This window comes from Vigna unguiculata, chromosome 11 (assembly GCF_037176805.1).
Source record: "Vigna unguiculata cultivar grain cowpea cultivar isolate G323 ecotype 2 chromosome 11, ASM3717680v1, whole genome shotgun sequence".
NCBI lineage: Eukaryota > Viridiplantae > Streptophyta > Magnoliopsida > Fabales > Fabaceae > Vigna > Vigna unguiculata.
In genome coordinates, this window is record NC_140802.1 from 43,968,134 (window position 1) to 43,984,391 (window position 16,258).

At 30.5% G+C, this 16,258-nt stretch overlaps 1 protein-coding gene across 1 annotated transcript; it reads right to left on the bottom strand.

Annotated features, from left to right (window-relative positions):
• Positions 1-2,424: 2,424 nt before the first annotated feature.
• LOC114170021 (uncharacterized) lies at positions 2,425-4,154 on the bottom strand. The gene is made up of 4 exons (XM_028055486.2): positions 4,045-4,154; positions 2,992-3,967; positions 2,712-2,903; positions 2,425-2,609 (listed from the first exon to the last, which is right to left on the bottom strand). Exons 2-4 carry the CDS (start codon positions 3,919-3,921, stop codon positions 2,445-2,447), a joined length of 1,287 nt encoding a protein of 428 aa, XP_027911287.1. The 5' UTR covers positions 3,922-3,967; positions 4,045-4,154; the 3' UTR covers positions 2,425-2,444.
• Positions 4,155-16,258: the final 12,104 nt, after the last annotated feature.

Genomic DNA, 16,258 nt, shown 5'->3' on the forward strand with positions numbered 1-16,258 from the left:
GGAGCGTGTTTTAAATTGGTTGGTGGAGCGTGTTTTAAATTGTGTGATTTCTTCCATGAAGTCTAGAAGCCGTAGAGGAAATTTGTCTTCATCACGAAGCAGTAAAAATTTAAATTGAGAAGTTGTTACCTTTGCTACGACAGAAAGTGCATTTGTTATCGGAATTTCCGTGTCATTTGTTGTTTATTTAATTTATTTTTTTTTCCAGAAAATTTGTATTGGATTCTAATGTTTCAAAATTTGTATTGGATTCTAATGTTTCAAAATTTGAATTACAGATATGGTGAGGACACGAGGAAATATATCTAGACGTGGTTCAAATGATGCACCCGAGAGTTCCAGACACGGTGCTGCACGAAAGAGACCGACAGCATCGGCTCGTAGAAGGGGTCAGCATGAGGCTAATGTCGTTGAGGATGACATTGTTGAGAATGAGGTTCCTGACGTTCATCGGGAGGACGAGCAGGTCATTGATAACGATGGTGGAGGATTTCCTGGTGGGCCGTATGATACATCTTTATTGACGCAGTACCAGGATCATGTTGCACGCATGATATGGGATGGTCAGGTCAGTAAGAAGTTTTTATATAGGTTTAATTTTATTGTTGTTAAGTATTTTTATTGTTGTTTGTTTCTTCTGGTAGGATCGAGCTGTGAAAGTGGTCTCCCATATTAAAAAAGTTAAGAAATTAGGACGTCCTCACCCTGCTGTTGCACCTTTTGTGTTAGCTTCTGGATTATCGCCTTTGTGCGATATTTTATATGAATATATCGATCTTGGGTTAGTATTGGGTTTCGTGGAGAGATGGCATCCCGAGACTAATACTTTTCATTTACCCATTGGGGAGATGACCATCACTTTGGATGACGTATCGTCACTTCTCCATCTTTCCATCAGTGGAAACTTTTGCTCCACTGAAAATCTGGAATATGAAGATTCTGTTCAGATTTTGACGACACTTCTTGGTGTTGACCGGGCCATGGCATGTGTGGAGCTGAATCAAAGTCGGGGTGCACAGGTCCGACTGAGCTGGTTGAGAGACTTGTATCACAGTTGTTGTGAAAACGAGCTGTGGGAGTTTGCTGCACGTGCATATCTTTTGCACCTTGTAGGGTGCACTATATTTGCTAACAAAAGCGCCACCTATGTTCGTACACATTATCTCGAGCTATTTAGAGATCTTTCCACATGTCGTACATATGGTTGGAGAGTTGCTGCTCTTGTCCACTTATATGAGCAGCTAAGAGATGCCAGCTTTGCAAATACAAAGCAATTAGCTGGATATCTACCTCTTCTGCAGGTACCCATTTATATAACATTTTATTCTTTATTTCACTTGTTTTTAGTTTTATATGATAATGGTTAAATGAAATATTATTTGATACAGGCTTGGATATACGAGCACTTCCCTACATTGGGAAGGAAGCAAGTACGGGATACATATGTGGAGACCGAACCCCGTGCTCTACGTTATGTCACTGGACGCGCCATTTCCGCTATAGCTGATGTTAGAGTCCAGTTGGATGGCTTGACATATGATGGGATGATTTGGAACCCATATGTAGCACACAGAGCTGCACGACAACTGGTAACACATAGCATGTTTTCTGGCTTCCTGAGGGTTGGGACCGTCGTACAACGTCATTTGCCTGAGCGTGTGTTGCGACAATTTGGCTTCATCCAGCCTATTCCACGACCGCCTAGTTCGGTTCCCATGATGGACTTTGAGGCTATTGATGATCGGTGGAAAAAGCACGAGCAGTTTGTTGTACATCAAGTGGTCCAAGCACCAGCTCCCTTTTCATGTTCGGATGGATATTTGCAGTGGTTTAGGAGAGTCTCTCATCCATACATTTTACGTGGAGCTGAGGCCGACCGACCTAGCCTTGTGCTTGTGCCCCGACTTCGTCGGAATTTGCCAGATGACATAACAGTTCAGAGGACGTCACCGTCATCATCTTCCAGTGGTTTATTGATATGTCACACATTTAGTTGTTAATATTATAAGTAACTATTAATATTTGACATTAACTTGTTATTATGACAGGGTCTCGTGAAACGCATTGTAGGTGGTCTCCAGCGGATGATAGACTGTAGAGATGTTACTGAGGGCACAGTTGCCTGGGATCGCACTCATGAGTTATTGCAGATGGCTCAAGATGTACTTGAAGAGGAAGAGACTAGAGGAGGACGTAGAGTTCGAGGTCGACGACCATCTACGTCTGGATAGTCGATTTATTTGTATTTGATGTTAGAGTTGACATTTGTATTGGATTTTGTGTTAAGATATTTCATCTATATATGGTATTTTATATTAAGTTATTTAATGTTACCAATGAGGCCAAAATATATCCGTCCCTTGGCCAAAGGAGTTAGAATTTTATATATTGGTAAAATAATTACAAACTACAACAGTGAAATACTTAAATACAATCAACAAATATCAGTCTTCCATGAGATCTACATAACTACGATCCACTATGTGTAAATCTAGGAATGCTTGCATCCTATCTCTATAAAATGATGCCCACCCTTTTGCCTTTGGGTAACAATTGCTAGATGATATGATATCCACTGTCGGTAATGGACAGCCTTCTTGTAGACGAACCTGTAAATACGCAATTAGTCAATAGAGAAATAAAGTTATTTATAAAAATAATATATATATATATATATATATATATATATATATATATATAAACATATATACCTGAACAAAATGAGAATTGTAAACATGTCCGATACAAATTAGTCGATGTTGACTTTGCGAAGTAGGTGGGGATGTACGAAGTGGGAATATAGTCAAATTCTGAACTGATGACAAGCACACGAGGATTACATTATACCGATTAGCAATCGCATACCCCATGTCTGGTATAGTCATCCACTTGTCTCGATTAGCCTGTATATAATTAATTAGATTATAATAAAACAAAATCATAAAAAACTTGTAATACATAAATTTCAACAGTGGTGTATAGAAGTTATACCCCTGATGGTGATTGAACTAGCAAAGACTTTCTCAGTTCTTCCAGACGATCATAGTCTCCAACTAACGTTGCATATTCATCTCGCCATTGGCTAAGTTCTTTGTATAGATCATGTCTTATTAGAGGCCACGACTCCTCACCCATACCCAACAATGCAGCAATGCATCTATATCCACAATGACCGTCCGCCACAACATCGACAACATCGAGTATATATGGATGAAAAACAGGATTGAACTGTTCTAGCATGGGTATTACTTTCTCTTCAATTACACGTTTGCTCTTCACCTTGTTTTCTGTTTTTGCAACAAATGTGTCTTGTGTTGAGGACTCTATGAAGGCGTCCACATGCTCAAAATAGGAGGGATCACGTTTGGTTGACTTCTTTGATCTATGACTCTTAGCTGCACCTTTCGTCTTAACTTTACTCGGTGGTGGTAACATCGATGTCATGGAAGGGCTAACTATGTCAAGTAATTTATGTTTTATGGTCACTTTTCCTGCAATATCAACTTCTTTGAAAAGATTAAGCAGTAGATCAACCTCCCTCTGAATAGATAATTGCCCTTCAGATTGTGAAGACGAGACATTGGAGAAGCTCAACCTAGTCCACATGACATGAATTTCTTGGAGAGGAATAATCCCAGGATCATATCGTGCTAATTCACACGCACATGGTAGACCATAAGTTTGTCTGAGAATGCAGCCACAACGACTACTATCGAATCCAATCTTCTTTACTCTTTCCAATTCTGGAGCAAGGAGTTCTAAGGCACATCTAGAAATATTACCCACTAATCTTCTATAACTCAATGCCTTGTAAGAGTCACTGATCAGATTTATACTTCTTTCAAAAGACGCCTTAATTTCGTTGTGTTGCAAGATAATAACGTTGTGAATTCCATCCCAACACGAACAAAGGTCTCCCATACTACTTCCAAGAACTTTCTTCAGACTCTAGTGAGCAGACTCAACCCTAGTACAATTTATACAAGGAAATCATATAAACCATTAATAAAAAAAAATTTAATTAATAGCAAAATACAAACATACCTGTTTGATGTTGTATTCCCCAAATGCATAACTTTGTTCGTCCATGCCTTCACAAAGAATTTCTTATAAGGAATGATCCACGAGTCGTTAACATATTCAAAGAATACAGGCCATGGCTGGCTAACAAGCTCAAGACGATGAACACACTCGTTGAACTTTAATTCATCTTCACAGTCCATGACATTCTCCCAGGCTTGAAGTACAACATCCCATGCGTCAATAGAATTTACTAACATTTTGCACTTTGCCTGCACATTTTTTTGAATGTGGAAACGGCATAGAAGATGATAACACTGAGGGAACACCATGCCAACAGCATTCATTAGAGCAAGATCCCTATCAGTTACAATGACTTGTGGACCACCCTCGGACGTCATAAATAGACCTCTTAGCCTTTCAAGAGCCCAAATGAAATTATTTTGCTTTTCACTAGATAAAAATGCAAAAGCGGCCGAGAAAGTTAATCCCGTTGAGGTCACACCAACAATCTCAAGTAATGGCAACCGATATTTGTTGGTTTTATAGGTACTATCCATTAAGAACACAATGTTGAATGAATTTAACAACTTCACAGCATCAGGATGGGTCCAGAACAAATCGCTTACCACATCAGATTCATCAAGACATCTACTAAAATGGATGTAGTGATCACGTTCCAACATCAACATTAACTGTTGTAACTCAGTTCTTGAACCTCTTATTGAACGTTTGTACCTATATCTTGCATTATACACTTGCTTCAGAGTTGTAACATTACAATCATCTTTTTCTTTCAAAGTGAGAAGTATATTTGCAGGTTTGACTTGACTTTTGGTCATATCAACAAGCAACGACTGTTCAGTAGACTTCAACCTACCCGCATAGGGGTGACCAACTAGAGTAGAAGAGACATCGTGATTATGGTAACCACATTTTACGTTCAACACCCATCCCTCCCCTTGAGAGATGGGTCTCCCTCTCAATCTAAAGGGACAATCACATTTTCTTGTCCCAGATAAACTGGGTTCTGCATCAGACTTGTATTTTCTATATTTTCCACCTCTTTCACAACCTAATAATACATGGGTCTTTCTTCCTGGTTGTCCATTGTATTTATCCGATCTTAGAATAATAACGACAAACCCAAGATTATAAGCAACCCCTCTAACCCATTTAATTAATTCTTCACGTGTTGAGAAAATATCATCGGTTGTAAAATGAGATGTATAATCTTGTTCGCAGATATCATGAACAAAATCAGAAAACTCTGACATGAGACTACAATTTTGTTGAGAATCCGCTTGAGAATCCAAGAAACTCAAATAACTAAATTCATGCTCTTCCATAATGAACTATAATAAAAAAAGAAATTTTAATAAGTAAATAACCCATCCAAATGCATAAAGAATGCAACACGTATCACAGAAAACGAGTGAATGCAACACGTATCAAAAATTGAAAACTAATTGCATGTTCATATTCAAAAATTGAAAACTAATTGCATGTTCATATTCATTGCATAATTTAAGTTAGAAAATTCACCAATCACACAGACTCACATTAAAAATTCACCAATAACACAATATACACACCAACACACAAAATCAAATTATGAAATTGTACAAATTATGAAACGGAATACCATGAAACGGAATACAAAATCCGTTTCAAACAGTATGAAACGGATTCTGTACTCCGTTTCCAAAAAAATTTGCAAATTTTTTTATGAAACGGAATACAGAATCCGTTTCAAAAATTTTTTTGGAAACGGAGTACAGAATCCGTTTCATACTGTTTGAAACGGATTCTGTATTCTGTTTCATAAAAAAATTTGCAAATTTTTTTACAAACGGAATACAGAATCCGTTTCATACAGTTTTGAAACGGATTATGTATTCCGTTTCACATACATTTTCAATTCCAAGCTAAAACAAATTCAATTTACAAAGTATGAAGGCTAACCTGACGGCAATACCACTTGGAGGAGCTAACGCAGTTACTTAGAAGAACTTCCTTCACAGAATCAACCTTCAATCACAATAATAATCACAATAATGCACTCAGTGTGTGACAGAATGAACAAAACAATAATCAAATGCATGAATAAACATACGAGGATACAAACCTCTTCCAGGGACCACCAACGAACGAAGATACGAGGGACCACTGCAGAGAATGAAGGCTGAAGCACGAGTGAGAGGGACCACTGCACAGAATGAAGGTCTGAAGAAGCACGAATGAAGGGCTGAAGTACGTATACTAAGGTTTTGGGGGTGCAGCGAGGTTGACGCAGTAAATGAAAATTTACTGCGTCCGTACCACTTCCAACCATTCTCACACCATATTAAATAAGGGCAGAAATGTAAATTTTGGGGGTACAGGAGATTTCTTGGAGGTGCAGGGAGAAGGCCCCCAAAATGATTGCATGGGCTGTAAAGGCCCACTTCATACAGAGCCTAAACCAGAAAAAAAAAAAGAAAAAAACAACACGCAACACAAATATTAAAATAAAATTATAAAAAAATGAAATGCATTAAAATGTAGCCAATAAAAATGAGTGATGAAGTATAAAAAAAAGGTATAATTCTTTTTTTAAACAATATCGCGAAATGAATATTGAATGATTGAAGGAAAGTATAAATTTTATTTATTTATTGACATATTAAGCTAATATCATTCTACAAATATAAAATAATCTCTATATATTTTTACACACGTACGCACACAAAATATCAATCTTTTATTGAATTATATTTTTTTAAAATACGTTGATATTTGTTTTCTAGCTTGTCCGTATTCTCTTAATATTTATGTTTCTTTAATAATTGTTATCCCTTTTGAATCAATTATTTATTTCGGTAACCAACTTAAATAGGTAATTGTATTGAATTATATAAGTAATCATTATTATTGTAATACTTGTATCAATGTAAAAGAGAGACTCACATTTCATAAAGATATTAGTGTTTCGATTGACAAATTGGAAAAAAGTTATTGTACAATTCAAATCAGAATAATTAAGCAACAACTATGTATTTTTTTTATCCTTTGGTTTGGATTTGTTTGTCTTAGGTGTGCATAGAGAAAACGTCCTTATATCTTTGAAGAGTGAATATACTATCTTGAGTTTTTGAATCATCCATTGAGTTTGAATGTATAATTATGTTTTGTACATGTTTTTATATGTTGGGTCTTTTAAAGAATTTAACACCAATGAGACATGAATATAACTCACATGTAAAGAATTGACACAACTCTTAACCCAAAATTTTAAGACAAGTTTATGGGTTTTAATCCTTCAACTTTTTTATTTTTACTTAATGTGAAACTTATTTGATTTCATATATCATTGAGAAGAGTTAGGTTTCCTCTGGACAAGGCTAATACTCTTAACATTGATAATAGTACGTTATTCAACTTACTACCAATCTCGTGTTCATAAATATAACAAGCACATTAAAGTTTATTTTCACCATATTCTTAAAGCCCACGGTGCATATCTAATTAGTCTTCCTTATGTATTTGATCTTCTAATTACTAATATATTTATTAGATCTTTATTTTGATCTTGCCATCGATTTTTGGTTGCATGGTAAAAAGAGGCTTAATAATAAAAAAATCCAAGTTATATTTAGTTAATTGACAAGTTAATTATGTTTAGTGAATTGAAATGTCTAAAATAAAATTTGACTAAATTTATTAAAACTAAATAAATCATAATATTAATCATCACCTTGGTGTTTTAACATACATATATTGAGTGTATGACTATAATTAATTGGTGATACAATAACGATTTAAAAATAAATAAAACAATAGACCCAACAAATAATAAATTATTATGGTGTTTTTGAACGCAACTATTGGCACCATGGCAAGACACTAGATTGCATGAAAGAAAGCGCGACGCTCGACGGATTTCAATGATGGAGAGGTCGGCTAGCTCATGATAAGGAAGTGCGAGGAAACAAAATCATAGGCCTAAAAACCCTAAACTCATGTAACGTTGGACTGGGACTTTTTAGACTCTTTGTTGGAATTTTTGGAGAATGAGACTCCTTTTTGGGGTTCCATAATTGTTGTTGAAGAGACATGTGACTGGATTTTCTGTTGGTTCAAAATTGGGTTTGTTGGTTTTGGGAGAGTTTAGTGTAGTGGTTTTTGGAGCTCGATGTTTTGGATCTTGGAGAATTCAGTGGACAAAGATGTACTTTATGTGTGTAAATTTTGAAAAAAAGGGATAACGTTAAAGTATTATTAGAATTTTAATTTAATTATTTTATTTGTTGTTTACGCATAGATTAAATAATGTTATCCATGATTTTTTTTTGGGTTAAGTATGTTTTTAGTCCTTGAACTTTGGTCCAAAATTGAAATTCGTCCCTGGTCGAAACTTTCATAAATTTTGGTCCCTAAACTTTAAAAATAAATGAATATAGTCCTTTTAACCCAATTTTGTTAACTCTTTTTTAAGTTTCGAACGCATTTCTCAGTAAATATTGGAGTTGTTTATGCAGTTTGACACATTCTCGACTCAATATTTACTGAAAAATGTGTTCGAAAAGTAAAAAAAAGTAAAAAATATTGGGTTAAAAGGATTATATTCATTCATTTTTAAAGTTTAGGAACCAAAATTTATCAAAGTTTTAATCAGGGACGAATTCCAATTTTGAGTTAAAGTTCAGGGACTAAAAACATACTTAACCCTTTTTTTTTCCACGAAGCATCCATCAGTAGGTAAATGTTTTAGTTAGGTTATTTTTACCCATTTTTTATCCGTGGATAAATTTCTTAAATAACAACAATTTGCATACAAATTTTATTTCACGGGTAATTTCAATTTTTCTTTTTTGGGTGTTAAGAGATAAATTCAAAATTGAACTCAATTTCATAAAATTGACTTATAAAGTGAGATTTATATCAACTTATATACCATAAATTATATTGTTAGATACATAATTTAATATTTACTATATAATTTTGGATTAATTAACTTCAGTGATCAAATTTGGGAGAAGGTTTTAAAGTACTAAAAAAAACTCATTAAATAACATTAAAGATTGATGATTTAATAGTTAAAAGTTGTAAAAGAAAAATTATCTATTGTTGTATTTATCAATATGAAACAATAAATATGTCAACACGTATTTAATATTTAATATGTGCATACCCATTCAAGTATATTTTAAGTATATTTTGTTGTAATAGTTATTGTTTATATATATATATATATATATATATATATATATATATATATATATATATATATATATATAGATGACAAATAAACTCGTCCCCGTGGGTATTGTCCGAATCCGTCCCGTTTTGACGGAGAATCCCCGCATTGACTGGGTATGGGTATGGGTATGGAGAATCCCCGATTTTTTCAATTGGGGATGGGGATGGGGATGGGGATGAATATATACCCGCCATAATATCCGTCCCCGCCATATCTCCATCCTCATTTAAATCATTAAAATATTTATAATTAATTAAGTAACCCTATATATATATTCTTTTTATTTTTTATTTCTTCTAAATATTTGGTTTGTCATGAAACTCATTCGCATCTCCAATATATTTTTTATCTTATCATAACTTTTATGTAATTATGTTAAAATGATGTATGTCAATTAAAAAAAAAAATTTATGTCTAACATTTGAATATTTCTATTATTTTTTAATATTTTTATTTATTGTATATTTTCCTTTCACATGAGAATGTTTAATACTCTTAGTTTAAGTGTTTAATAGCATAAACATTTCATTTACTAGGTAATATAAAAAAAATCTTTACTTATTATTATTAATTTTTGTTTCATTTGAAGAACTATTTTATTTCGCTAAAACAATTTTTGTTATTTTTCAACCATTGAGTATATATGTTGATATTTGAAAAGTTTTCTTAGAAATCTCTAAGATATTTTTCGTCTTATCATACCTTTAATTATACATTTGTTTTTCTTAATGCAATTCCTTCCAATAGTCTTCAAATTGTTTATAAGACACACATTTGTTAATTTTTTAATATTTTTTTTTGTTTATTTTCATCATGTAGAATACTATTTCGATAAATTTTATCTAATTATTTTTTATTTTCTACTCATTACAATCATACTTTAATTTTTTCACTATAATTGTATAAATAATTTTTATTTACTACAATATAAAAATTTAATGTAATTGTCATGAATATTTTTTTTATCACCATCCAACATATATTGGAGTTTAAATATAAACTTTTATTATGTTTATTATTTGTTCTTTGCGTCCTTTGTGTGATTCCTTCCAATAGTCTCCAAATTGTTTATAAGACACACATTTGTTGATTTTTTAATATTTTTATTTTTTGTTTATTTTCATCATGTAGAATATATCTAATTATTTTTTATTTTCTAACTCATTACAATCATACTTTAATTTTTTTCACTATAATTGTATAAATAATTTTTATTTACTACAATATAAAAATTTAATGTAATTGCCATGAATATTTTTTTACCACCATCCAACATATATTGTGGTCCAAAAGATACAAGATCTATGTTAAAATTTTATTATTATGTTTATTATTTGTTCTTTGCGTCATTTTGATCAAGTGATGTATTATATTTTTTATTAGTGTATAAAAAATAGATTCATTATAATTTAAAAAATTGAAGTAAACAAACATTTAAAATATATTTTAGGTTTAATTACTCGGATGGTACCCACTTTGGTAGGAGGGTGTCAATTTGGTACCCGCCGAAAAAAAAAATGTCAATTGCGTTCCCACTTTTGAAAAAGTGCATCAAGGTCCCTTTCAGAAAAAAATAATTAACGCCGTTAACGGCATGCCACGTGTCACTCTCACGTTTTTTTAATTTTTTTTAATTTTTTAATTTTTTAATTTTTTTTTGCAAATTTTTTGTGTTGCCACGTGTCAAGTTCCTGTTTTGACACGTGGCAATGTTAGTGTCACGTGACAGGATAATGCCACGTGTGACAATTGTCATTGTACTGATCTCAATTTAGTACCCATATATACCTGATTGTTTCAATTTAGTCCCCATTTTTTGTGCCTTTGGTTCAATTTTATCCCAATTTTTTTAATAATTGAAAAAGATTTTTTAAGTCATTTTTTTAATAAGATTAAAAGTAATTAAGTATAAATATTTTTACAACATTAAGTACTCTAATATTTATATTAAAATTTACATGTACAAAAAATGTTATACTAATAGAAGAATATAATCATCTACTTTTCTTTCAAAGTAAAACAATATTGTTTATGTCAAATTCAAGACCAAATCTATTATTTGTATAAATGTTATTTTAATTAAACCTATATTTTAATTTAAATATTTTTTCCTTTTATATTTTTTTAAAAATATTTTTAAAATTTATCAACTAGGTTTCATTAATGTTTGCAAATTTAATAAATGTTTTGATTCTCATTAAATTTTATTTGGTATTCTAATATAAAAAATGTAAACAATTATAATTTATTTCAAAGTATTTGATATCGAAGAAACAACCATACTCCTAATATTGAATATTTGATAATATTATGTTTCTTTTACCGTAATTTTTTATTATTTTATAAAAATTAATTAAAATTAATACTAAAGTAGTAAAAAAATGGGTATGGGTACGAGATTATACCCGTTACCCGGTGGGGATGGGGATGGGGATGGGACAAAAGTTTGATACCCGTTGGGTTTGGGGATGGGGATGAATTTTTTTTACGGGGATGGGTATGGGATAGTAAAACCCGTCCTCGCCCCGCCCCGTTGTCATCCCTATATATATATAATAGAAATAAAAAGTAATGGATTATTATTATTATTATTATTATTATCATCATCATCATCATCATCGTGGGGTAGTTGTATAAAATTTTATGAGAATGATATAATTTAATTATTTTATTAATTAATTTGATATTACATTAATATTAATCATGTCCTATTAGTATTTTATTATTAATATATTTTATTTTTCTTGATACAATGTATTTTTTGAATTTTATTATATCAAAAAATTTAATGGATAAAAAAAATTTAGTTCAAGTATAAACATACTACCAAAGAGAGCATAACACAAAATTAAATTTTATTTATGAAATAAATTATTTCATTCACACAAGATTACAAAATGTCATATAACTGTACTCACGATAGGTGAGATCACACTCATATGAAATTATATTATTCATGCTAATTACACCTGACAAGGTTTACATTTCATCCATGATGCAATTCAATATTCAATTTAAAGCAATGCATCAAGGATCAACGCATGCAGTAATCTTTATTGAATTAATGTAAGAGTGTTTTACCAAAGAGATCACATGGACCTCTCAACGGATTACTGAACCGTCAAGTTCATCACAGATCATTCATTGAACAATTTAACCTATCACAAAGCTCGTTGATCAGAAACTCAAAATTATATATTACACATACAATAATAAATTATGTGCAATATAATTAATACTAACAAATAACTTAATTAATGCTAATCCAGAATAATAACAAAATAGATAATAATAATTTTATATAATAAAATTATATAAAATATAACAAATATATATATATATATATATATATATATATATATAATATGAAATTGTAAGTTATAAATTCATAGAAAAAACACGTTTCTTATTGATTTTTTTTCTGAAAGAAAAAATTATCCTCGTATATAATACATCCTTCCTGTCCAGGAAGCCAATTAAGTAAATAACTTTGAAAAAATGTAAACATTGAATTATTTGGTATCACTGTCCTATTTTAGTCGTGTTCATCAAAAGAACATGTTAATAAAAAAGTTGACAAGTAATATATTTGAAATTAAAATACTTGGAAATCTAATAAACACAATTAAAACATAACAAGCTAAAACCTCATGTTTAACTCAATTAACATGATTAGAATTTGAATAACTATAACAAAACTATACAATGATGTTGAAGAACTAAAACCATAATTAAACTTCTGTAATCTTGTGATGTCACACACTGTTTTTAGGAAGAAGAAAAAACGTTGGAAACCAACCAACAAGTTGAAAATAAACAGAAGTACTTACTCGTAATAATTTGTCCCATTATCATTGTTCTTTGTGGGAACAATACATTTTAAAGGACACTTCGGATTTGACAACAAACTACCATGTAGTCCACTGTTTGGTTTCAGTTGCAAAACATGGCAACTGCCACAGATATTAAATAAAGAATCTTTGACTCAACTTGGTTTTTGGGGAACTTGAATTCAGAGTGTATCTGTTTAATTTCAACTACATCACACACGTGAAATCATCATCATCATTATTATGTATACATCAGAGTAAAGGAATGTGTAATATTTGTCGACAGTTTTTTGCCACACAACACATGATTTATCCATTATTTCATCTCAATACTTTTGTTGATTATGTCATCTCATTATCCTCTTTTGCCCTCTCTTTTTCCATCCTTCACACCACTCACCAATCACCACCATGCATGCACTCACTTTTCATATATCTCTATGAATTCACTATCTGTATATATTTGGTGTGGCATATTATATATCAAATATAAGTTTTTTCTTAAACAATGAAATAAGCTTCTTAAATAGTAAATGCATTATTTAGTTTTTGATGTTAAAAAAAACAATTAGTTATTGACTTTTTTTGTTATAATTGCCAGTAGTTTAATCTCTAAAATTAATACTACCAATTATTCGGTCTCCAATCTTATTTAAAAAATAAATAAATAGTACTTCTAATTTTTTTTACAAATAAAGATATTAGATTCACAAGTGCAGGAACAACTATTTATACCAATTAAAAAAAGTTATGTATAAAAACACAAGGTATATAAACTATGCTTTCTATAACAATTCTAAAGTCGGTATAAAAAATTCACTTGGAAAGGAGAAATTATGTATAAAAAAGATAACAACTTTCTTTTAACTCCCTGTCACATATAAAAATTGCATATATAATGTCCAGAAACCACGTACAACACCAAAACAACCACAAAAGATATATTTTCATTCAAAGTTATAAAATATAATAGTCTAATACTTACATGAAATACAATCCTAATCTAATATTTTCATGAAATATAATCTAATATGTGTAATACAATACTATCTTGACCTATTGACTTTACATTCTAATATTTACATGGAAACTTATAAAATTCTTAATATTATCTTTTATAAACACTCGAAAGAAATGAAGTTTATTGTTCACGAACTTTGTTTAAGAATTCTTTTTCCATTGGAGACGCATACCACAATGAACATTTGAGTCAACAATCTTTTAGTGATAAGTAGTTAAGGTATGAGTTAAAAATATATGTCTTACCAAATCCCATGAGTCAACAATGTTTACAAATATGATTCTATGCATGTGTCTCATCACATAATATCCACATTCAAAACTCTTTGGTTGACACGAGTACTACAAGTTAAATTCACATAATATCATAAACTTGATAATTGTATTTCAATAGTTAGAGGATGAACTACCTATAATTGGTGCAATGGACTGCAATTTCTTTTTATAAGTTATTTGTGTTCCCTACAACCTCGAAGAAGCCTCAACCACTATGTGAATGTTAATGTACATTGAAATTGCACTTATTACGGAGCTTAATAAAATTAAGTTATATAACACAAAAAATAAATTAATAAAAAAGTTACCATTGTAGTGTACTTTTAATTGCCAAAGTGTGAGGTTTATTGTGTAATGAACACAAGACAACCACAAGAAACTTTTTAAGAACCCTTGCATATTCAAATAATATTAGATACAATTAAGTTTTACATAAATATAATTTAATTTATAAAATACATACTTATTGTTGCAAATAAGGTGCTAATTTTGTTTTCCTTTTCAAATGTCTGTAATAGGTACTTATGCACCTTTTCACCTTTATTCCCAACAAATAAAATGGCAATAAGGTCAATAAATCCGTATGTGATCATTCTTCTTCTTAATACATCTACGATGTAAATATCTTAGATATTGAAAATAAACAAGGTTAGAATAACATACTGAATATATTCAAACTTGATAAAAGTAATAAAAGTTTACTTACAATAACCAATGTTGTATTACTAATATGCATAACATATAAGTGCTAGAGAACTTAAAAAACATCATTTTGACATAAAAAAAGGTTGGAGGTCTTGTTTGAGACTTCGATAAACATTTGTAATTGTATAGGTTGCAAGGAGATAGTTGGTTGTGGCGGCTATGATGGCGATTCATTCATATCTTCCTTGGGAGTCAACCTGGCCCACCATAAGTTTGAATCAGGTTAAGATGAAAATTTTCTAGTTTTTTAAATGTGGGTTGACCTAAACCTGACTCAATTAACTCACGAGTTATACAGCTTGAGTCAAGTTGAAAGTGGGTTGACCCATAACCTACCACCACCAACATTTTATTATTTTTTTCAAATTTTTTAGAAGTTTTTTATTATAATTATTTACTATTTCTAGTTATATAGACTCACAATTTGATCCTTTTTAAATATTAGAATATTATTAGATAATGTTTGAATAAAATTGATGTTTAATTTATTTATTTTTCAAGTTGTATACGTTGATACTTTGATTTTCTACAACTATTTCTATAATAATATTTAAACAATTAGGTGAATATTTTCCACTTTTGTAAAAAAAAAAAAATAAATCAAATCAATTTACTCTCATTATAAACAATAAATATATAAACTAAAGTATAAAAATAAAATATTTGTAAATGAAAAATTCCCCGACTTATAATGAGTCAAGATTAATTACAAAATATTTACTCACCGAAATGAGTCAAATTAAACTAAACTCAACCCATAATTGTGGTTTTTAACATTTCTAACCACATAAAAAAAAAGAAAAATATTTACTTTGATTATGATTGAAGTGTATGTTACACTTATATAAACAAAATTTAAGTATAATTAATGCAATACAACAAATTTAATATTGAAATATTCTTTATTTGGACTTTTAAACATTTGTCTTATATAAGCCGAAAAGAAATACCGACTGGATACTACGTTCAAGCATACTTTAATTATATTCCCTATTTAAGATTTATGTATAACAAAATCATATAATTAGTAAAAAATATATTTTGCTTAGATATTGTTTGAAACATGAAAAATATAAAAATATAAAAAACTAAAGTTAAAAATTGAAATGTCAAGGGTTCGAAAGATATATAAATGGAAAATATTAAAACAAAAAACTTAAATAAT

What these genes read in the sequence shown, in the direction of transcription:
- LOC114170021 (XM_028055486.2), bottom strand. Translation starts at nt 3,921, where the DNA reads ATGGGAGACCTTTGTTCGTGTTGGGATGGAATTCACAACGTTATTATC. An exon ending in TAGTTCAATCACCATCAGGG is followed by an intron (nt 2,904 to 2,991) that starts GTATAACTTCTA and finishes AATTATATACAG; the next exon opens with GCTAATCGAGACAAGTGGAT. An exon ending in ACAATTCTCATTTTGTTCAG is followed by an intron (nt 2,610 to 2,711) that starts GTATATATGTTT and finishes GCGTATTTACAG; the next exon opens with GTTCGTCTACAAGAAGGCTG.